At 52.5% G+C, this 22,399-nt stretch overlaps 1 protein-coding gene across 1 annotated transcript; it reads left to right on the top strand.

Moving 5' to 3' along the window:
* The first annotated feature begins 7,359 nt into the window (after positions 1 to 7,359).
* LOC105870144 (annexin A8) lies at positions 7,360 to 21,589 on the top strand. Its single transcript, XM_012762512.2, has 12 exons — positions 7,360 to 7,516; positions 10,872 to 10,962; positions 12,088 to 12,182; positions 13,526 to 13,639; positions 14,076 to 14,166; positions 14,935 to 15,014; positions 15,481 to 15,540; positions 16,047 to 16,140; positions 16,399 to 16,494; positions 16,895 to 16,953; positions 18,139 to 18,261; positions 20,790 to 21,589. Exons 1-12 carry the CDS (start codon positions 7,496 to 7,498, stop codon positions 20,847 to 20,849), a joined length of 984 nt encoding a protein of 327 aa, XP_012617966.1. The 5' UTR covers positions 7,360 to 7,495; the 3' UTR covers positions 20,850 to 21,589.
* Positions 21,590 to 22,399: the final 810 nt, after the last annotated feature.

Below are 22,399 nucleotides of genomic sequence, written 5' to 3'. Positions count from 1 at the left end.
AGTAGCCAAGGCAGGGAATCCATCCAAATGAATGGGTGACGGAAACAGGGCACACCCACAGTGGGATACTATTCAGCCTTTCAACAGAAGGACATTCTGTCACTGTGACCACATGGATGAAACTGGAGGGCATTACTTTAAGTGAAAGAAACCAGGCAGAAGAAGACAAATAGCATATGATGTCATTTCTGTGTGGAAACTAAAAGAGTTGACATGGTAACACTGTGTCATATACATGAAAATTGCTGTGTAGGTTTTAAGTGTTCTCACCACATAAAATACTGAGTATGTGAGGTGATGTGTATGTTAATTAGCTCAAAAGTTTAGCCATTCCACCGTGTCTCCATATTTCAAAACATGAAAATGTCTATGGTTATGGTTTGTCACATTAGAGAAGCAGGCAGCTCTCCCCCCGGCAGACTGAGCTGGGAGGGATTGAAAGGAGAGGGAGCAGTGAGGGCAGTGTGAGCCTTTGCTGGCAGAGCCTGGTTGCTGGGACAACCTCTGGGTAGATGGGAAGGGATTGACTCTCACTAGGGAGGCCAAAGGGCAGAGAAATGTTCTTCCTGTGCCTTGGAGATGCACCCATGCATGGAGCATCCTCACGTGTCTGGGCCCCGTGCTGTTGCCAGTTCCTGCAGAGCCTGTGAGGAAGCTGCCCAGGGCTTGACACAGCATCTTGTATGTCACACACAGGAGCCCCGAAGAGCCCAGGTTACCTGGGGCTCTGGAGAAATGGCTTCATCCAGTGATTCTCAGACTGTTTTAACACTCAGATCCTTGGGGAATATTCTGAAAAGCACACTCACATAGAATTTTGATACACTTTTGGGCAGTCACAGACCCTCTGAAACTCATCCCTTGTGCTGGGATTAAGAACTCCTCTAAGCTGCTGTGATTTAGGCTTTAGCAAGAAAGAGGATCTAGAATCAGTCAGCAGGATAAACAGAGTAATAAACTGCAGAAATAAACAGAGGAGAGATGCTGGGGGGACATTGCCACAGCCCTCCCCCTCTCCTCCATGGCCAACCTGGAATAAATGCCTCCCTCACTCCCAGCCAGGGAGGAAAAACTCAGGGGCCCTTGATCAGAGTCCTCCAGTCCTCAGTCAACTACTTCCTGGAGACTAAGACAGAATGTTGAATCTGTGAAGAAGCCAGTTATTTCTGTGTTTCTCAAAATCAAAGCACTTGTGTGCCCAGAGAAATCTGGAAGGATTCAGTGCTGTGGGGCATGGCTTCCACAGCCATTCACATCCTCATTTGCCTTGAGCCTAACTGACCTCACACCCTCCAGCTGTGTTTAACACTTTCATAGACAAAGTGACTACTACAAAGAAACATAAATGGACAGGCTACTTTGCCTAACTTGTAACATGAAAATGTCTGCAAAGGCAACCAGTCAAAGACTGCCTCTCAGTTGCTGTAATCACGGTCTCTCACTGTTCACACACATAGTGCCAACTGGGCTCTCAAATATCTCCATTTGGCCACCTCCAAAGCCTGGAATAGCAGCTCTGCCAGGAAGCCTTTCTGGATGGAATAGGGCACGAAGGGAAATGCAAGATGGACGCAATACACCTTCTGGGTTCTATCAACCACGGTCCTGGGAAATAAACAAATAAATACTGTAGCTCTCTTATGAGCCAGGAAGAAGGGGATTGAAATCAAGAGCAGTCCCCTACTTGTTACAGAATTTCTCCTTGGTTGTACATTTCCCTGCAATCAGAGACCATGTCCTCTCCATCCTTTGCATGCCCGTGTGAAGCTACACCAGAATCATGCAACGCATCCAGGGACATATGTGGGGGCTATAGCATGATGCAGCTTAGACGAGCCCCCAAACCAAGCCTCAACTACTATTCTAGCGCTGCTTGGATACCACTCTAATGCCTCTGTGAAAGGCTTGCAGATGTGCTCTTGAAGATGTCCACCCCTGGGGTCAAGGAGGGTATCTGTGACGACCTTTGCAGCGTTCTGCTCCCATGTCTCTGCAACGCAGCATTTGCATGCCACAGCTGCTCCACTTTACCCGGTGTGGACACGTGGAAATCATGGCACTCAGGCAGAGTAGTATGAGCACAGCTTGTAGGAGTGAGCATACACAGGGGAGCATACACACCCATACCTTACAGATACCTTCAGTGTGCTTCTTAGTTCTCCCTGGCCTCCATTTCCAGGACAGATGAGAGCCCCTCCCAAAGTGTTCTGTCCTGAAGAAATAACAGCTTTCTCTTTGGCTCCAGACTACAGAGTTCTCTTCAAAGACATTGAGCTCTGCCTGGAACAGCTTCCCAATACCGACATGACCTTTTTTCTATTTCCCTGCTAGACCGAGGTCTACCAAGAACTTCTGCTCCATGTTTATATCATATCTGTCTCCTCTTCTGAACCTATTTTCTCTGAGAGGGCTTTTACCTCCCCCTTCCCTCCTTCAGTCACCTTCTGGAGGACAGACTCTACCATCCTGGTCCCCACACCTCTCTCACTGCAAGCCATTTCCAGGTCCATCTCAGTACAAATGCTCACAACTCTAAAACTAATTTTGTTAATATTAATAGATCCATCACTCATCCTTACTACTCTGGCCTCATGAAGACAAGTGACAGTATCAATCGATTTAGAAGGGGGAAGGTAATTGCCATTAAGTTCTTCCAATTATAGTTTAAGGGACATTGAAATGACCAGAGACACACATACAGGTGGAGGGATTACCATAAGAGGATGACTAAGAAAAACTAGGAGAATTCAATCCTGAGCAGGAGATATACCATTGAAAAGCCATTAAAGCATGAGAGAAAGGGGAAGAAGAAAGTGACATCACACATTCTGAGCACCTGCTAGGTGCTAAACCCTCTGCGGGCCCTTTTCCTTTTAGGCACTCCTTTATTCTCGACAACACCACAAGGATACAGCTGTGTACTGATGCTTACAGATATTATATAATTGCTCAAAATCACAGCTAATAAGGGTAAAGCCATGGATTCAAACCCAGGTCCACATGGCTCTGTTCCAGTCAAGTTCTCTGGTTGTAAGAGAGAACTAGCAAAAGGAAAAAGGAGGTATGCCAAAAGTATACGTGGTAAGAGATTAAGATTTGTTTCTTTTTATTTATTTACTTTAAGACAAAGTCTCAGGCTACAGTGAGTTGCCCAGGGTAGAATGAGTGCCGTGCCGTCAGCCTAGCTCACAGCAACTTCAAACTCCTGGGCTCAAGCAATCCTACTGCCTTAGCCTCCCGAGTAACTGGGACTACAGGCATGCGCCACCATGTCCGGCTAATTTTTTCTATATATTTATTAGTGGGCCAATTAATTTCTTTCTATTCATAGTAGAGACGGGGTCTCACTCTTGCTCAGGCTGGTTTTGAACTCCTGACCTCAAGCAATCTGCCTGCCTTGGCCTCCCAGAGTATTAGGATTACAGGCGTGAGACACCGTGCCCAGCCTAAGAATTGATTCTATCTGGCAACAACAAGAACAGAAACTGATGACAAGGTGGGACTTCTTGCAGACTAGAACTGCACGGTGGCTTGGATTTCAAGACAGCTCCAGGAACCTCACCAACAAGTAAATGCCCTGTATTTTCATTCTCTTGCTCTGGAGGTGCCAGATAGAGCCACAGTCTGACTTCCTCAGCTGGCTCAGAGTTTCTGATTATCCCAAACTTTCATCCCTCTACCTTTTATCTTCAGCTCCCACTGCGAAGTGAAAATTCCCGTCCTGCTTCCCACCTCTAAATCCCAAAGGAAAAGTCAGAGCACTGGTCAGACTACAGCCTGTGTGCTCAGGCACCCAGCCTCACCTACTCAACTGGGCCTTGCGCTTGCTGCTCCCCTGCCTGGAGACGAAGGCTCCTCCATGTTTAGGACTCAGTTCATCTCTTCATGAAGCTTCCCCCTACATTTTGTCAGTGACACAGTGTTCCAACACCTCCCACACACCCTAGCTTTCAGTAACCCTTTTAGCACATTACCCTGTATTTAATGTCTTTCATTCTTAGCACTACCCGAACTCAGTTTATTTGTTGGGCCCCCCAAGAATACAAGCTACATAAAGGGAGGAACGTTGTCTGTCTTGTTCTTCCCTGGCCCCAAGACTCAGAACTCGGTGTTGCAGCTCCTTGTAGGCATTCAAAATAACAATCTGATGAATGAATGGCTAGCCAGCCAGATGTGGCCTGTCAGTAGAGGGCTCTCTTCTCAGCAGATGTGGGTAGAGGGGGTCTCATGACTTCATTATCTAGTCTAAGGGCCGGTTCTTTAATGATTTCAGATTGTTTTCATATAACCTCATGATTACACTATTGGGCAGTACTTTTCTGGGCTTTATTTTATAGGTGAAGAAACGATTCAGAAAAAGTTAAGTGACTTACTCAAGGTCATTCAGTAGGTGACTGAACTCAGAAATGGAAGCACATCGGCCAGACCCTGAAGGCTTTGAGCTTCATATTGCATCACTGTTCCTCCCACCAGGGCAAGTAGGATGAAAAAGAAAGACTTGGTCACCACACTCTAGAAGGACATTAAACAATACAAATAACAGTCATTATTATTTGGCTTCCTTGGGGGTGGGGGGCAGTCATTAGGGATCTCATTATTCCAGAATCGGCACCAGCTACATCACAGTTCAGGAAATGTTTAGGTCAATCTGAGAATAATGGATTCACTAAGGCCCATCAAGGACACGTGGTGTAACTTTCTCAGACCTCCTCATGGTGGCTATTGGAGGACAACCATGAGCTCCCATGCAAGTTCTCCTCAGAATGTTCCCCCACAGCTAAGGCATACCCAGGCACAGCAAATCTCATGCCCATTATTCCAGCTGAGATTTGTGGAAGGACCTCAGGTACATGTGAGTTCTCGAACTGTTCAATTTCTTCAGTCCTCAATGATCATTTATTACATGCTTACCGAGTATGAACCCTTGTTATGGAATGAACTGTGTCTCCCCAAATTCATGTGTTGAAGGCCTAACTCCCAATGTGACTCTATGTGGAGACAAGGTTTTTAAGGAGGTAATTAGTTAAATGAGGTTGTAAGTGTGCCATCATAATCCAACAGAATTGATGGCTTTATAAGGAGAGAGCGAGATCTCGGTCCACCACTGAGGATGCAGATCGAAGGTGACCCTCTGCAAGCCAGAAAGAGGCGTGGCCAAGAACCACACCTGCCAGCACCCTGATCTCAGACTTCTCAGCCTCTGGGGCTGTGAGAAAATACATTTGTTGTCTAAGTCAGCTTATCTGTGGTATTTTGTAGTCGCAGCCCTAAGAGACAGTGGCAATTGTCTCCTAGGGACTATAAAATTGCTGTGCTCCTAAAATGCCGAACTTCACACCTGGGAAACACCACAGCCCCGAGAGAACAGCTTTTCTGCACCTGCTGGTAACCCAAAGCCACGTCAGACTGCAGTGCTGCCAGGCTCTGCCAGCTGCGGGACAGCCTGGCCCATGACACCCACATTCTCACCTTCCTGTCTCCTGTCTCCCCTCCCATCTGCATCCTCTGAGCTCTCACGCCCTGTGGGACCCAACAGCTACTTATCACTATTTATGTCCACTCTGAGGACACTGCCGCCAGCAATCTGCTCAAATGTGTTCATCCGGGTCTCTTTCCTGGCCCCTGCTCGGCCTTGATTCCCAGGTGTATGGGCCAGTAGAACTGCAGCGCGCTGGACAGGATGGGCTCTGGGGTCAGGTGCCAAGATTGGGATCCCAGCTGTGGCCTTGCTGAGCTTCCTACCTGTAAGCCTCAGCTGCCGCACCTGTGAAATGGACGTGGTAATAGTGCTCACCAGCACCTGTGGAGAAACGGACAGACGACGGAGGAGAGAGTCCACGAATGGGTTCTAAGACCGCCAGAAAAGGTCAGTTTTGAGAGCGCTGGGCCGAGCCTGTCAAGAACCTGACAGGCAAAACCCGTTAGATTTCTCAGGCGCCCTGACAGTTTAACTGAAGGTGGCGCGTTCCTTGGTCTGGCCTGCCATCTCTCATTGGCCTCTCGGCTGTCAATCAGACACTGTCTCCGCCCCTGCAGTTTCTGACCGTTTTTCCAGGCCGATTCTCCCCTCTCCGCCCCTTTGCCAACCAGCTCTCACGTGAGCACAGCCGCCCCACTGACCCCGAGGCCACGCCCTGGCCATGGAGCATGCGCACTCTAGGTCGCCTGTATGCCTGGGGCGCGCGAAACTACAGGGTCCTGGCTGTGGGCACCACTAAACTTGCTTTGGACTTCAGAGCCTCTGGTCTGGGGTACCTGTGGAGCTGGTGACTCGTTGGCCCTAGCGAAGATCAGGAGGCTGCAAGGCCTAGAGACCTGGGGCATGGCAACTCTGTTTCTCATTGTGAACTAAAATAAAATTTTAAGGCTCCCCCCACCGGCTGACTGTTTGGACCCGCTCTTGGCCAAGGGGATAACCTAAAACTAAATTACCTGCCGTGAGGAGACAGGCGTCATCTTGCCCCCCTCCCTTCTTGGAGACATCCTTTGTAACCCATTAACAGGCCTAAGGGTATGCAAGACTTGTGCAGGTCTCATTTCAAACAACAAAAGTATGTCTGGTGGCTTGTCTCTGATTGACAGAGCTCCTTAGCTTCAAACATTCCAAGCCTTTTGACAAAGCTTCAAGTCTTTAACCAACTAGGAGTCAAAGAATCTTAAAACCCACCTGTAACCTGTAAGTTCCCTGCTTCGAGATGGCCCGCCTTTTTGGGCCAAACCAATGTATGCCTCCCACGTATTGATTTATGACTTTACCTGTAACCCCTGTCTCCCTAAAATGTATAAAACCAAACTGTAATGCAGCCACAGGGAGTCCACTTGCTCAAGGCTTCTTGGGTGTGGCTCCAGGCCTTGGCTTCTTTTCTGTTGACATCACAAGATGTGTGATTCAGGCACATTATCTAACCTCCAGATCCGTTGTGTCTTCCTCTAGTGAGGGGAACTCATACCTACTTTTTTGTGCTGAGGGGAAGATTCAAGAGGACAGGTCATGGCATGATAAACAGATGTCTAGACAAACTGACACCCTAGTGAATAGAGGCTGCTGTTACTTTGCTGAACTCCCATTGCATGAACAGTGTACAAACTGTGAGAAATGGAAGGGATACGTGGCATTATTCCTTTTTTATATGAGCAAGGTCTAGTAAAAACCATACAAAACTACATACAGCATGTTTACTAAGTGTGGCTTTCAAAGGCTGGGACTCAGAATTTCCAGGCTGTGTAACAGCCACAGTCCAAACATTGAGCCATGAGTGGCGTAATTCCCCAGTACAGGCCCAGGCAGGGCTTGGGTGGGGCCTGGGAGCTGCAGGAGGAGCCTGGAGGTGGGGAGGAGGAGAGGGGTGGCACTGGGTGAGGCCTGGAGCCCATTCACAGCGCCACACCCCAGTGAGCAGCCTGCTGCAGCGAGGCCAGACGTGTGGAGTCTCTGCGTGGAAGTTAACGTGTGTCTCTCCGTCTCTCTGCAAAAGGTGGCCACAAGGTGAACGAGATGGCCTGGTGGAAAGCTTGGGTAAGTGGGAGCTGGTGGGGAGGCAGGTTCCAGCACGCTGTTGGGTGTCAGTCACTCAGGAGGCCTGAGAGAACATAAAGGCAGACCTTGGCTGTCCCAGGCCTAGAGGTGCTCACCGCAGGGACGGAACCCGAGCTTGGGAGACAGGCAGATAAAGAAAGCTTGAAATGCAACAGGGGAAGCCAAGGGGCAGGAGAGGTCCGGAGGAAGGGCCCTACAGGAGTCCTGCCACTTGACGGAGGGTATATCAGGTGGAGCTGTGTGTGCTGCATGAGCACGCGTGCATTTGGGGAGAATCAGGCAGACTGCTCCTTGCAGGGGAACAGTGTGTGCAAAGGCACAGCAGATGGAAAGCTGCTTTGGAGGGAAGTGGCTCTGCACAACTTGAGGATCTGGGTGGGGAAAACATGGACCTGGGGAAGCAGGCAAGGCTGAGTCCTAAAGGGGCTTGTGTGGCAGGCTAAGGAGTTGAAGCTTTACCTTAAGGGCAATGGGGAGCCATTGAAGAGCTTTGAGCTCCAGAGTAACCTGATTGAATATGCTGATGTTGGGGGCCATCCATGCCCATGCCTCAGGGCATGGGAGGGCCGAGGGCCTCCAGGGATCAGAGGTGCTCAGTTTTCAAGACTGGGGAGGGAGGAGAGTGAACAGGAGGACCTGGCCGGCTGGGGCCTACAGAGAGAGCCCAGGGCTGGGCAGTTTCCAAAGCCGGCCACTAGCCAAGGCAGCCTGATACTGGGCCTTGCACCCAGTGGAGCAAGGGTGAAGGGGCCTCCTTGTGGGGATCTGGCCAAACTGGCAGGATAATGACAGCATTCACTGAGCCCCCACCATGTGCCAGACACACCTCTGAGCAAGTCACATTCAGTATCTCACCACAAGCCTATGACAGAGACATCAGTATCCTTACCTGCAGATAAGGAAACTGAGGCACAAGTAGGCTAGGCAGCTGCCTGAAGTTGCCACACTAGTAAGTGTCAGGGGCTGGCTTAGAATCTGAGCAGCCTGACTCCAGAGCCCACACTGTGGCCTGGGCCAGCTACCACCCATGCCAGAGCTGGCTTGGGGCAGCAAGTGCACACGTAGACCTCACTGAGACTGGCTGAGCTGCCAAGGAAGACCACACATCCCCTGGGCACTAAGCCAGACCAGGAACAGTATTGAGGGGGATGAAAGAGCCACACCCTCCTTCTTTAGGGCGTGCCTCCCTCCACACCCCTCTTGTAGAGACAAACTGTCTCCCAGCTTCTCTGGCAGCCCCATGACGGGAACGCAAAGCTGTGGCAGCTCCTCTGTGCCATCACAGAATGTGTTTGATACGTAGTCACAGACTCTCTGGGTCACCTTTTTAGTGAAAATGTGCATGTCTGGATGAGCCCAGCCCTGGGCAGGACCCAGCCGGAACTAAAGGCTCCTCCAACAGCAGCAGGCCACGATAGAAACCTCTGGGGCTTCCTTCCCACTCCAGGCTGACATCCAGGGCTCTGATTCCAAGAACATCGCCTCCCCTCCCCCTTTTTCCTAAAACCTTACAGTGGGAAGTGGGCCTAAGGGTTCTTGATGTGGGGACATCGGAACCATCCAGGGAGCTGCTTGCAGACAGTGTCACCTGAGCCCTCCCTCACACCTGCTGAACGGGACACTCCTTGGTGACTCAGCCATATGGCCTGGCCAGTCGCTGCTGCACCACAGCCCCCTAATGCCCACTTGGGTGGCAGAGGGAAGCCCCTCTGGGGGTCCCCAGAGCTAGGCACTGAGAGTTGGGATGCCCCCACACTCCCAGACGACCTGCGTTCCTGTGGGTAAGGCTTCCTTTCGTGAAGTGTTCCAGGAACACTCATTCCCTGGGAAAGGTTGAGTCATCGGTAGTGTGGGAACAGTCAACAGAGCTCAGTTCTGAGTCAGGCTGTGTGTATGTGTGTGTGTGGGGGGGTGCCAGCACTACCGCTTAGCAGCTGTGTGACTTGGGCAAGGTCACCGAGCCCAGCACACTTGCTTGTAAGATGGGCATCAGTACTCACTTAGCACAGCTGCTGGGGATGTCCAGGGGACAAGCATTGCATCTAAAGCACCTGGCACACACGATGTGCTCAAATCACTAACAGGAGGAGCAGCAGCACATGACTCCATAAGCGAGGGGTACCATGAGTCTGCCCACATTTGGGTAGCATCCGGGAACACGTGGGTTCTCCTTGGATGGAATTTCCACAGGAATGACTTCTAACAATTTCTGCTGTGAAACATGGTGCTAAGAAATGAGTCAATAAGATGTGTCACCAGATATTTGAAGGTCAAGTGAAGGGTGCAGGATGCACAAAAGGTATTTAGCTCTTACTCAAAGGAAAGATCCTTACAGATATACCATAGATGGGAATCTGTTCTGTATTTTCAGGATCTAACCTAGGGCTTGGCTGGCTGGCTGGATGGGTGGATGGATGGATGGACAGATGGTCCAGTGGGTAGGTGGATAGATGAGTGGGTCGGTGGAAAAGTAGATGGTTAATGGGGGTGATGGAGGGGATAGGTGAACAGGTGAGTGGAAGACCAGACTCAGTGTGACTATAAACGCCTTTCCATTTTAGGATCTCTGAGACTTTCTCTAATTCATTGCCCATATCCAATCTTCATCCACTTTCTACCATACCCCCTCCAAAACGTACTTACAAGGAGTCACCCATCTTAGGCATCTGAGACGTTGCGCAGGGCGAAAGTTTAAAGATTCCTCAGGCAAACCTTGAATTGCAGGCTTGGAAGTCAAGGGCCCAGGTACTCTGGTTATGGTTTATGTCACAATCTGCAGAGCATCCTGTGGTTCTTTCTACACCTAACCCTCTGAGCCCCATGAGCCTGTGGACGTGCAAACACCCCGATCTGCCAGGATGCTCAGCTGGGCGCCCCACCCTCTAAGGTTCTGTAAGCCCCCACCCCTCAGGAGGAGGGCAGACTGAGCTCAAAGCATTCCTCAGAAGCAGAGAACCGTGCCAGCCTCCCAGCTCCTCTGCCGGCTCTCAGGGCTGTGTGTTCAGCTCCAGGAAGCTGTTACTCAAGTGCTCTTTTTTCTCTTAGCTTTGGGTGGGTCTGTCCCTTCCTACTGCTTGTGGCTGGTGCTGCACCTGCCTTCAGGTGCACAGGCCGGGACAGGCCTTTGTGCAGCTTCTCCCCATATGCTCTGGATCTGGCTGTTCTGGTCTGCTGGCCAAGGGGCTGGAAGGCTCTGCACTGGCCTGCAAGGGCCCAGCTGCTCTCAGAGCCCAGGGAAGGTGCTCACCCTGCCCGGCGGGCTACAGGGTGGTCTGGGAGCCTGCACTGCCTTCCTAGCCCTTTCTTGCTTTGAGCAGGCCTGGCTCTCTTGCAGGTTGAACAGGAGGGTGTCACAGTGAAGGGCAGCTCCCACTTCAACCCAGACCCTGACGCGGAGACCCTCTACAAAGCCATGAAGGGGATCGGTGAGTGAAATCTGCAGCCTCACCAGGCTGGGCCTCTCTGGGGCTTCACCTCTCTGCTCAAGACCCTTCCACTCACAGCCCTAGAAAGGGGGTGCTGGGGACAGCCAGGGAGTTGAGGTGTCCCCAGGATACTCTGACACTGACTCCAATACCCAAAAAATCACACAGGCCCCAGGTTCCCCAGCAGTGGTTGGCACCTGCACCTGCCAAAACTGGATGGGGGGAGGGCAGCTATTGATCCCTGAGTAGCAGGGAAGGGGGAGGCCACCTGCTGTGTGTCCTTGTGCAAGCGATTTCACCTGCAGTCTGAGCTTCTCACTTAAAAAATGGCCCCATGAACTCTGGACACGTGTGTGTCTGTGAATTCTGGGTGAGACAGTGCTGGAACAGCGCCTGGCTTGGGAGTGTGGAGGGCTGTGGGGCTGACCCAGGGTCTCCTTGCCTGCCGCATGCTGCTGGCCACAGAGCGGCTTCCTTCTGTCTCCAGCATCTGCCTGAGGCCGCCCTCAGCATTCCTGCGAATGGGCGAGGGCTGGCCCAGCCCTGATCTCACCCCAGGCAGGATTTACCCCTTTGCTGGCTCTGCCTGATTAACTGGGCATTCATGAGAACCACCATTCCTGTAAAACATTTTTACACCAAGTCTGTATGTAAAACATTTTCATGTCTCCCACTTTCGGTAAAATCTATGCTATTATCTCCACTTCCCAAATGAGAAAACGGAGGCTCAGGGAGAGGCATAGCTGGGCCAGGCCTCAGACCCAGAGGTCTGGGCTTAGTGCCCACTGTCCCTATAGCAACCAACACCAAGAAGGGCAGGGCAGGAGACCTCACTTGGCCAAGTGCGAAAGGCCCAGGGGCGATGTTCAGAGCCAGCTGGTCCTCCTATTCTGTGACTGTGAGGGTGGACCTGGGCAACACCCTAGCACTGTGGGTGCGGGTGGTGTGGGAAATGGGGAGGTGGATTTCCTAAGTATGTTGTTTACACCATGAAAATGATCTGGGCATTTGGAGCTATCCAGGTGGCCTGTCCCCGATGCTCAGCCACCAAGCAGCTGCCTCCCCCTTCCTGGCCCAGAGCAGTGCCCTGGGGGTAGGAGGTGGTCACACTGTGTACCTCTGCAGGGACCAATGAGCAGGCCATCACTGATGTGCTCACCAGGAGAAGCAACATGCAGAGGCAGCAGATTGCCAAGTCCTTCAAGGCTCAGTTTGGCAAGGTAAGTGGGGTGCCTGGGGTGGGGAAGGGTTGGAGAAACAGCCTGGGATGCAGCTACACCTAGAATAGGCCTTTTCCTGAGCCAGCCCACTGGAAACATGGGCACATGGGACCTGCTTACACCAAAACCATTCTCCTTTATTTATCAGAAGTTCCAATCTAATTGGCCACATGTGTTTTATCTGGCAGCTCAGTTTATAGCTACCCAGTATATCCTTGGCCTGTTGTCAGCCTCCTGTGGCCTGGCCCTACCTTCCTTTTTTGCCTCTCCCCCTCCCTCCCTCCCTAAGCTCCTTCACTTGCCCCAGGGGCCCAGTGGGAGCTCCTTCCTGCCCCAGGCTTTGCTCATCCTGCTCCCTAGCTGTCCTCCCTTCTCTTTCCCCAGCCCAGACATGCTGGCCGGCCCTTTCCCATACTGTGGCTTGGGCACTCTCCTCACTCCTCACGTTGGAGCTGCTGTGCCCATATCCTGTCCCTTCTGCCACCCAGAGCAGAACTCTAAGGGCAGGGAACAAGCAGGCCAGACCCTTTGTTTCTCCTCCCAGCTGCCCCCCAGCCTTAGGACAGAGCCTGACACATGGGAACTCAGTGAGCACAGGAGTAAATGTGCACACAGCCAGCGTTGCCTGGAAGCCTCCACTGGCTCAAATCGTTAGTTTGGAGATTTAATGAAGGAAGATCAGTGATGAAGGTCAAATATCCCCTTGGAGAAAGTGACGTGCATTTTAGTTTCTCTCTTAGTCCTTGCAGCAATGCATTATTCTCTGCACTCAACACTTGGGTACACTGATGTTCAGAGAGGTTGAAAGTTGCCCAAGATCCCAGAGCCTGCAAGCAGCAAGGTTGGGATTTAAACCCAGGCTTGGCAAAGCCCTTGACCTTGCTGCTGCTCTGTGCAGATCAGCTGGGTTGGCCTTGTGGCTCCTTGGTGGATCATGTGCCCTCAGGAGACACATGTGAGACAGATTCTTTAATTCATCCTTGCATTCACTCACTGAGTGCCTGTGGGCCCAGTGACAGGCATGAAATGGCGATGCCACCTCAGAGCTTGCAGTCTGGTGAGCAATGGCAATTTTATTGTATTTGGGGCTGATGACGTGCCCAGCACTATGTTGAGTGCTGAGCTGAGTCACACACATCTCTCCATCACCCCTTGAGCAGCAATAGGAAGCAGGGGCCCCCCTGTCTCTATTTAACAGGTGAGGGTATTGATGCTCAGAAGGAGGAAAGAGCCAGCCCAAGAAACCTCAGCGAGCACGTGGCAGGGCCCTCTCAAAATCCAGCCCGAGCCCCTGGGCCTGGCTTACGACAACAGGTCCCCACCTTTCCTTTTCCCTGCTTCAGGATCTCACCGAGACCTTGAAGTCAGAGCTGAGTGGCAAGTTTGAGAGACTCATTGTGGCCCTCATGTACCCGCCATACAGATACGAGGCGAAGGAGCTGCATGATGCCATGAAGGTAATTGGGAGAGTGGGGTGGGGGCAGGGCAGAAATGCTCCCAATGGCTTGGGGGTTGGAGGGGGCAAGCACTAGCAGCTCTGGGCTCCCCTGAGCAACCATCTGGCACAGGCTCCTGGACCCTGCCTGCTGCTGACACTGCCTCCCAATACCAGGACATACTGGCCCCCAACTGACACCTTCAATGGCCATGATGCAGCCCAAACCCTAACTTCCCAGAACCTCACTAGACCAGGTCTGCATCAGAATCTGGACCCCGCAGTGCCCATCACCGAAGACCACCCTGTGATTTCCCCCATAACATCCTCCAGCCAAGGCCCCCATCAGAGTAGAGCAGAGCAGTGACGGTCCTCCCTGAGGCTCAGGCCTTTTGAGAAAAGAGGGTGCAGACAGCACAGGGGCCGTCTCCAGGAGCTCTAGAGGTTTCTGTCCACAGGGCTTAGGAACCAAAGAGGGCGTCATCATTGAAATCCTGGCCTCTCGGACCAAGACCCAGCTGCGGGAGATAATGAAGGCGTATGAGGAGGGTAAGGGAGCTGCCAAGGGGGAGGGGCACAGAGGCCCGAGGTAAAGCTCCCTGTGGGGGTGGCCACGAGCTCTGGCAGCCTGGCAGGGAGCAAGGGTCATGTGCTGATCTGGGCCACATCAGAAAGGACCGTTTGGGGTTCATGAGTGCTGAGTGCCTACTGCATGCTAAGACATGACAGTGAGGTTGGGCATGACTCAGACCCCATCTGTGAGCTCACAGCTGCTGGGCAGACAGGCGTGTGCCCAACTAAACTCTCTGCCCTTCAGGGCCGTGGCAGTGCTGTGGGCCGCAGGCTGCATCAGCGGTGGATGGGGCTGGCCCTTCCTGGCTGGGCACAGGCTGGCCCAGGGGACAGCAGAGAGCCATCCCCTGGGCCCTATTGCAGTGGGGTGTGGACCACAGGCTAGCAGAGGCCAGCCCGTCCCCCATGCCATGTGCCTGGTGGGGCCACCTGAAGGCTTTGGCTCTGTTGAACCTGAGACACAGTGGAGCTCCATCGGCAGCCCTGGCCGGGCTCTCCGGTCTGGCCCATCTTTGTGCTTTGAGCTTGGTTGGGCATCCATGCTGCTCTGAGTTCTGAACAACCTCCCAGGTGACAGATAGCTGCCATTTGGACACCTGGGATTGTATCCACACCCATGCCAGGGACTCATTCTTCCTAGAAAACTTTAATCAGAAGTATGGGAAACAGGGCTGGAAGGAGGAAAGTAGGCCCTGGAAAGGCCCCGGGTCTCTGCCTCCACCTCATGGTCCTGGTTCCCTCCAGACTACGGGTCCAGCCTGGAGGAGGACATCCAAGCAGACACCAGCGGCTACCTGGAGAGGATCCTGGTGTGCCTTCTGCAGGTATCACAGCCAGGCTCCTGGACATCCCACAGCCCCACCCCAGGGAGCAGCCCTTGAACAGAGCTGCTGGAGTCGAGGCAGGGGCATGGGACAGCCCCAGTGGCCTGGGCTCATTGGGAGTGTCTCAGTGTGTTTGGAGGGTCCAACAGCAGAGGCCCTGCACCTGTCCTGACTCAGCCACACACGGGTACCCTGGAAATGGGAAGAGAGCAGGTCCCTCATACAGGCCCTACGCCAGGCCCCATGCTTCCTTTAGCTCACTGAATCCCCCATACCCTGTGGGGGCCCTGACTACCCCCATTGTATAGATGAGAAAACCGAGGCTTGGAGAGGATAACTGGCTTGCTGAAAGTCCCATGGCCAAAAAGCACAGAGCCCTGCCTGCCCTCTAAGCCCAGCCCTCCCCTCAGCCCCAGCTGCTCTGGTCGGCCAGCCTGGCTTACAGAGCCACCTCCCCTGTTCCTAGGGCAGCAGGGATGACGTGAGCGGCTTTGTGGACCCTGGACTGGCTCTCCAAGATGCACAGGTGAGGCTGCACCCTGTTGGCCATCCCCCTGCCATCAGACTCTGGCCCCTCTGCCCATGGGGGCTTTTTTTGACACTAGGCTGAGACTCACCCAGCTCAGGTCCCTGCAGGCCTTTGCCCTCTGTGTCTGAGGATGAAAGTGAGGGTGTTGGGGAGACTCAGGGGGAAGGAGTATGCCTTGGGGTGGGGGTGCTGAAGCTCTGTCCTGGCAGGAACAGCTCACACCTGAGGACTCTGGGGCTCAGGGTGGGGCCTGTGTGTCCAGGTCTCTGTAGGTCAGCCTGCTGGCAGGGCACTTGGTGATGAGCACTGCCTGGAGGCAGAGGGAAGCTGGGGAGGGGCAGTCCCTAGAGCAGCTTGTGGCCCACATGGAGAAGAGATTTTAAGCCAGAGCTGTGGGGGAAATAGGAGACAGCCAAGCAGAGGAGAATGCCCCAGCTCTGGGACTCTGGGGTCTGTCCATCACCTCCTTACTCTCCTTCCTTGCTGTGGTGTCCCAATGCCAGGATCTGTATGCAGCGGGCGAGAAGATCCGTGGGACTGACGAGATGAAATTTATCACCATCCTATGCACTCGCAGTGCCACTCACCTGCTGAGAGGTACTGGGAGGGAGGGCACAGTGCTGGGGCCACACGGCCTGCCCTGGCTGTGCAGCCTCTCCCTTGGTGCTGCAGCCCTGTCGTGTTTGGAGCTAAGGAGAGAACCAGGGGCCATGGGCTCTTTCCCTGGTCTCCACATAGGAGGTCAGGGTGGCTCTTGGATGTGCAGTCTCTGATCCAAGACTCGAGAAGGCGGGGGGTGGGGGGGACGTCATGCAGAGTTCCTAGTGTCCCCAAAGCAGAGCCCTCTCTCCACAGTGTTTGAGGAATACAAGAAAATCGCCAACAAGAGCATTGAGGACAGCATCAAGAGCGAGACCCATGGGTCGCTGGAGGAGGCCATGCTCACCGTGGGTAAGAGCCGGAGCTCCGTGCTTGGATTCATGCCACCGTACTGTGGCACCTCTGCGGAGCTGAGTAGCTAGATTCTTGGAGGAAGCTGTCTCTGGGCACAAGAGCCCAGGGGCTGCCCTGAGTCTGAGCTGTCCTCAAATGGGCCTGATGGGCTCCAGTGCATTTCATGTCTGCCCTTTTGTCTGCCTGCTCCAGGCCTTTGGAGCTGCGCCCAGTGCCCCAGCCCTCCTTCCCGGTCCTGCCCCACCTGACACAAAGCCTCTTATTTGGGGATAGGCAGGGCTCAAAGAAATATACCCTCCCTTGCACAATGCTAACCCTGTGGCAAGACATAAATAAATGGATGTGTGCAATGCCGCCTACAACCTCCAGGCGTTAACAGAGCTCTCCTGTTTGCCAGTGAAATGCACCCGGAACCTCCACAGCTACTTTGCGGAGAGACTCTACTATGCCATGAAGGTAACTGTCCTGTCTCCTGCGCCCTGTACAATTCTCACTACGTGGAACCAACTGCAAAGCCAAGGAGCTGAGAGCCACCACTGTCCTAGACACTGGGGTCTTCTCTTATCCCAGCCTCTTGTGGGTCAGAAAGGTTTTAGTTCTCAGAGGGCAAGCTGGGTTTGGGGAAAGAGAAGCCATGTGTCCTGAGGTGAATCCAAGCAGGTGCACTCACAGGTGTTCATTGCACTGAACTTTTACAACAGTCCTGGGAGACTTGTGTTGTCATTGCCATCCCAGAGGTGATGAAACTAAGGCTCAAGTTCAAGGTCACACAGCTGCTACGTGTCAGAGCCTTGACTTCAACCCACGCCGGCCCAATTGCCCTTTTCATTGCACCACGTGGGCTCGCTGAGTGAGCTACTGGGGATCACAGGCAGGGCTTGCAGGAAACAAGGCACCCCTGATGGACAGGTCCAGAGGGAGACTGCCACTCACAGCAGCTCAACTTTTCTACATGCTCCAGGGGTGCCACCCTTGGTTTTGTTAGTGCCCAAAAGCTGCTCTAGCTGCAGAAACAGATGCCAAAACTACTCGTATCAGGTGGAGTTTCCGCTATCTGCAACCCACCTGGAAGATAGTAAAATTAATTCCTGAGACTAAAGTCAGTGTCCACTTTCTCTGACTTACGGCTATTGACACCCCCTGACAGTAAGATCCGCACCAGAAACTCTGGCCTCTGCCCTCTGGCCACATCTGCCCAAGAAATGAGAGGGCATAGGATACCCTGGGCCACATGGCAGCCGACACCAGACTGGTCAGGGTGGAAGTGAGCAGGACAGTCCTGCTTGCGAGCCGGCAGGTAAGTCTCCAATGCCGCTGCTGCTCTTCGAGGAAGCACCGTCCCTGGAGCAGTGAGCATTTTGTGTCTAGAATCTGCTGTGGCAAACCAAACACACACTGCAGTTTGGGGCGTTTGCCATCTACTAGAGGAAGAGGCGTGGGCAGTGAGTGAGAAGAGACTAAGGCAACAAACCCCTTAAGCCACCAGAGCGTTCCTCATCCCGCCTTCCCCGCTGCAGCAGAGGCTCCTTCCTGCACCTCCCTCCCTCCAGCAGCCCCAGAACCTGACACAGATCTGTCCGTCACTACAGAGACGGCCAGGAAAGGTGAGACACGGTCGTTGATTGCCGCTTTCTCATCCAGGGAGCAGGGACACGCGATGGGACCCTGATAAGGAACATCGTTTCAAGGAGTGAGATTGACTTAAACCTCATCAAGTGTCAGTTCAAGAAGATGTATGGCCAGACCCTCAGCAGCATGATCGTGGTGAGCCCGGGGCCCACTTCTCAGGCCAGTTGGAAACGTAGACATTCCTGGGAGACCTGGATGCCATGGCCAATGCCATACGTGCCCATCCCTTCCCAGTGGGCACCGTGCACCTGTGCTTGTTATTACATGGTACATTCAGGGAACAGTAAGGAGGTCAGCATAGCTGGAGCCTGACTGGGGGGTGGGAACACAGGGACCAGGGCACAGAGGCCTCGCTACGTCTTGCCCAGAAAGCTGGTCTACATGTGATTATGGTGAAATACAGAAATACATTTCAGAAATACACTAAATCCTCACAGAAGGAGCTACATCTGAAGAGTCAATGAGAGTAAGCACTTTGTAGGCATCTGGGCCCACCACTCATGCCCAGAATTAAGTAGCCCTGACAGCAAACTGCTAAGAAGATAAATCAGATGGGCTGCAATGAATTGCCTAACCAGATTGGAGCCTGCAAAATGCAGAGTGATTATCACAGTGCTGAAACTTCAAAAGAAATAACTCATCTGGTGATGTATGCAAATTGAGGCCTTGACAGTTTCATTAGCTGAAGTCAAATCATGAAAAATACCCCCAGGTCTCCATTGGCTACTAAGTCAAGGTTCTAATTCTCCTCCAAATGTCTGTCACTGTTAAGTACATTTTCCAAGAAACACTCAGCTGACAATATGTTTAAAGACAATTCTGCTTTAAGCTGGGGCAGCAGGTCTGTGGGGGTGGAGTGGGGAGGGGCTGGAGAAATGCTTGGGTTTGCCTTAGGCTCCCTGCCCAGCTCAGCAGGGGGCAGGAGGGCGAGGCACAGGCCAGCCTGGGCCACTGTTGTGTCACCCACAGGTGGTTCCTGCTGACTCCTGTCAACCACATGTGGTTACTTATGGCATCAGAGAGATTTCTAGAGATACATGAAGCCCACCCTCTTTGAATTTTGCCTAATGTTGTCACTTAAGAAAATTCAGTTAGAATTGTGAATAAGTTGACCATTTTCTGTTTAGCATAAACCACTCTCCATAGATGTCATCAAAGCAAACAATTATTTCCAAGATGAGTATGTATGTTAAAAACTCCTGCAAAGAAATTAATAGGAAAATGTATGAAAACTCCATGGATAACCCATACATTTGGAAAAGCAGACAAAATTCACGTTTTTCTTATAAAAACCATATGACAAGGCCGGGCGCGGTGGCTCATGCCTGTAATCCTAGCTCTCTGGGAGGCCGAGGTGGGAGGATTGCTCGAGGTCAGGAGTTCGAAACCAGCCTGAGCAAGAGCGAGACCCCGTCTCTACTATAAATAGAAAGAAACTAATTGGCCAACTAATATATACAGAAAAAATTAGCCGGGCATGGTGGCTCATGCCTGTAGTCCCAGCTACTTGGGAGGCTGAGACAGAAGGATCGCTTGAGCCCAGGAGTTTGAGGTTGCTGTGAGCTAGGCTGACGCCACGGCACTCACTCTAACCTGGGCAACAAAGCGAGACTCTGTCTCAAAAAAAAAACAAAAAAAAAAACCCATATGACAAAAATTGTCTTTAAAATAGTAAAAAAAAAAAAAATTAAAATGTAGTTTAAAATCTACAAGATTTCAGGTCCAAAACAGGCAAATTTTAGTAAACTGTCAAGGAATAGATGATTCCTATGAGACCTAAACTGCTCCAAAGCACTGAAAAGTGGAGCTGGCCCAGCCTAGCACTTCCTGACTACATGCCCTTGGACCAAGTGGCCTTGGGCCTATTGTCCTCAACCACATGAAAGGGGAACAGGATGCTCTGCCCTCACCCCATCCCCCTGGCTCTCTGTGCAGACCCCAACTAGCCAATCCTAGCAGAACCTACCAGCAGCTAAGACTTGGGCTCAGCCTCGGACCTGTGGGTTCTATCACACTGAGACATGAGCCAGCTGCCAGGCAGGCCAGCTTGCCTTCTTCCTGCTACTTTGTCCTCACATCTCAGCAAGGGCATGGTGTCATCAGCATCACTTTATAATGAGCCTCAGAGAGGTGAGGGACTCGCCTCGGCCATATGGTCAGTGCAGGACAGAGCCATGTCCAGGTCTGCGTGGCCCAAAGGCCAAGCTCCACCCCATGGCCCTGCCCCCAGGTGTGGCACTGGGCACCGTGTTCCCAGCCTTGGTTCCCTGAACTGCTGTAACGGGTGTTGGATAAATAATAGATCATGCTGTATAAATGCATGGTTGGGTGCACCTGGCCAGGAGGGGAAGTGCCCTGGGGCAGCTGCGATGTTAGGGAACCTCCCACACACCCTCCTGTTTCTGAGCAGAGCTGTCTCTGTGATTCGTTTCCATATCAATCTCCCACGTAGTTGGTAAGACAGTCAAAAGCAAATACAAAGGAATAGCCTGGAAAGAGGCATGGCACAGCGTGGAGACTGAGGCTTAGGAACCCTCAGAGGGATGGGCCAGGTCCCACACAAGGAGCATGACTCATAGCAATAACAGCAGCAGCTGCTCTGAAGAGCTGGCTGATGGCACCAATGCCCTCTCCTAACCCTTGTGCCCTCCCCCTACCCTCAGGGAGACACCAGTGGTGACTACAAGAACGCCCTGCTCAGCCTGGTGGGCAGTGACCCCTGAGGCACAGAAGGACAAGAGCAACGGCCAAGAAGCCAGAGCCTCCAGGCCCTGCCTGCTGGACCTTGGCCATGGACGGGGTTGGGTGCGGGGACCACAGCCAGCCTTTCAGCCTTCTATTTCCCAGTTTCCAGGATTTTCCTGCCACTGTTTCTGACCCAGAGGGAGGGACCAGCCTGGGGCTCCTCTTTCCACCCTCCTCCCAGGTCATTTCCAGGTGTGAGGTCATTTCTCCCTCCCTAGACAGGTGCTTCCGGAGCTTGACTGGTCACAGCATCCCCTGGGCGCAGGCCATGCAGATAGTCTGGCCCCGCCCCCCTCTGCTGACACAGGTCTCAGCCAACATGCCTCTCTGTCAGTAGCCAGTGCACAGGCTGCGAGACACCCTTTGCTTTAGAGCACCCACGTGTGCATAGGCAGCTGAGAGAAGACACGTGTACCCATCCCAACCAGGATGCCATTAACCTTCACTCACCAGCCACCAAGCCTCATCTAAAAGTGTTAGGCTCTGGATGGAAGAAAAATTCTCTCCCTGTCCTAATAATGGATTACACTGCAAGTCCATGTCCTGACCTAAGGACACTGTGTCCCAGGAGGCTCAGGCTTCCCCAGGCACTGAACAGATCAGCTGCTCTTGCCCTCCGTAGCAGCATGTAGCACAGGGGGTGCAACAGGGACGGGATATCTAGAGATGCTGAGGTGCCTTTGCTATGGTTTTCAAAATAATAAAGATTTGTACTCAGATCAAAGTGTCTTTGGATTTTTAGCAGTGACCAAAGTAGGACCAATTTAATTTGTCAGAAACAGAGCTGTGGGGAGCTACCGAGGCGAAGCAATCTGTGGGAGCCCTCTTTGTGCACTGTGCCCACAGTGGCCCTGGGGGTGGCTCTTGTAGATGAGGGTAGTTTCCATTCGCCGCCTGATTTGTAGCCTAAATCCCCACATCTCCAGGTTGGAAGGGGCTTTAAAAGTGGTCTAATCCTATTCCAGCTTCCACACAGGGATATACTTGGGGTACATGGGGTATACTTGGTGTATGTGGGTGTACTTGGTGCATATTTGGTATACTTGGGGTATATTTGGTGTACTAGGCATATACTTGGTGTACATGAGGTATAATGGGTGTGCATGGGTATACTTGGTGTATGTGTGGTGTACTTGGGGTATACTTTGTGTACACTTGGCTGCCTCCAAAGATGGGAACTCATGGCCTCCTTAGACAGCCCAGTCTTTTTCCAACTGGAAACCAGTGACCAGTAGAGCTCTTCCTTTGAACCAAAATCTGCTCCATCAGGCCCACTACTCTCTGCTCTGCCATCTAGGGCCACACTATTCTTGCCCAGTAACAACATTTTGGATATCTGAAGAAGGCCTGCAAATTCCCCTAAGACATCTGTCAAAGCCCAATGTCCCCAGCCCTTCAACTGTCCTCTTGGAGCTTGGCTTGGGGCCTCTGAACATGCCCCAGTTTGCAGACTTCCTCCTAAATTGCAGCCCTGAAGGGAGACCCAGGAGCCAGGTCCACTGGGGGATGGGAGCAGTGAAGGCTCTGA

This window comes from Microcebus murinus, chromosome 14, assembly GCF_040939455.1.
Source record: "Microcebus murinus isolate Inina chromosome 14, M.murinus_Inina_mat1.0, whole genome shotgun sequence".
In the NCBI taxonomy this organism is placed as follows: domain Eukaryota; kingdom Metazoa; phylum Chordata; class Mammalia; order Primates; family Cheirogaleidae; genus Microcebus; species Microcebus murinus.
The sequence above is the reverse complement of the archived record's forward strand: the minus strand, read 5'-3'. Positions and strand labels throughout refer to the sequence as shown.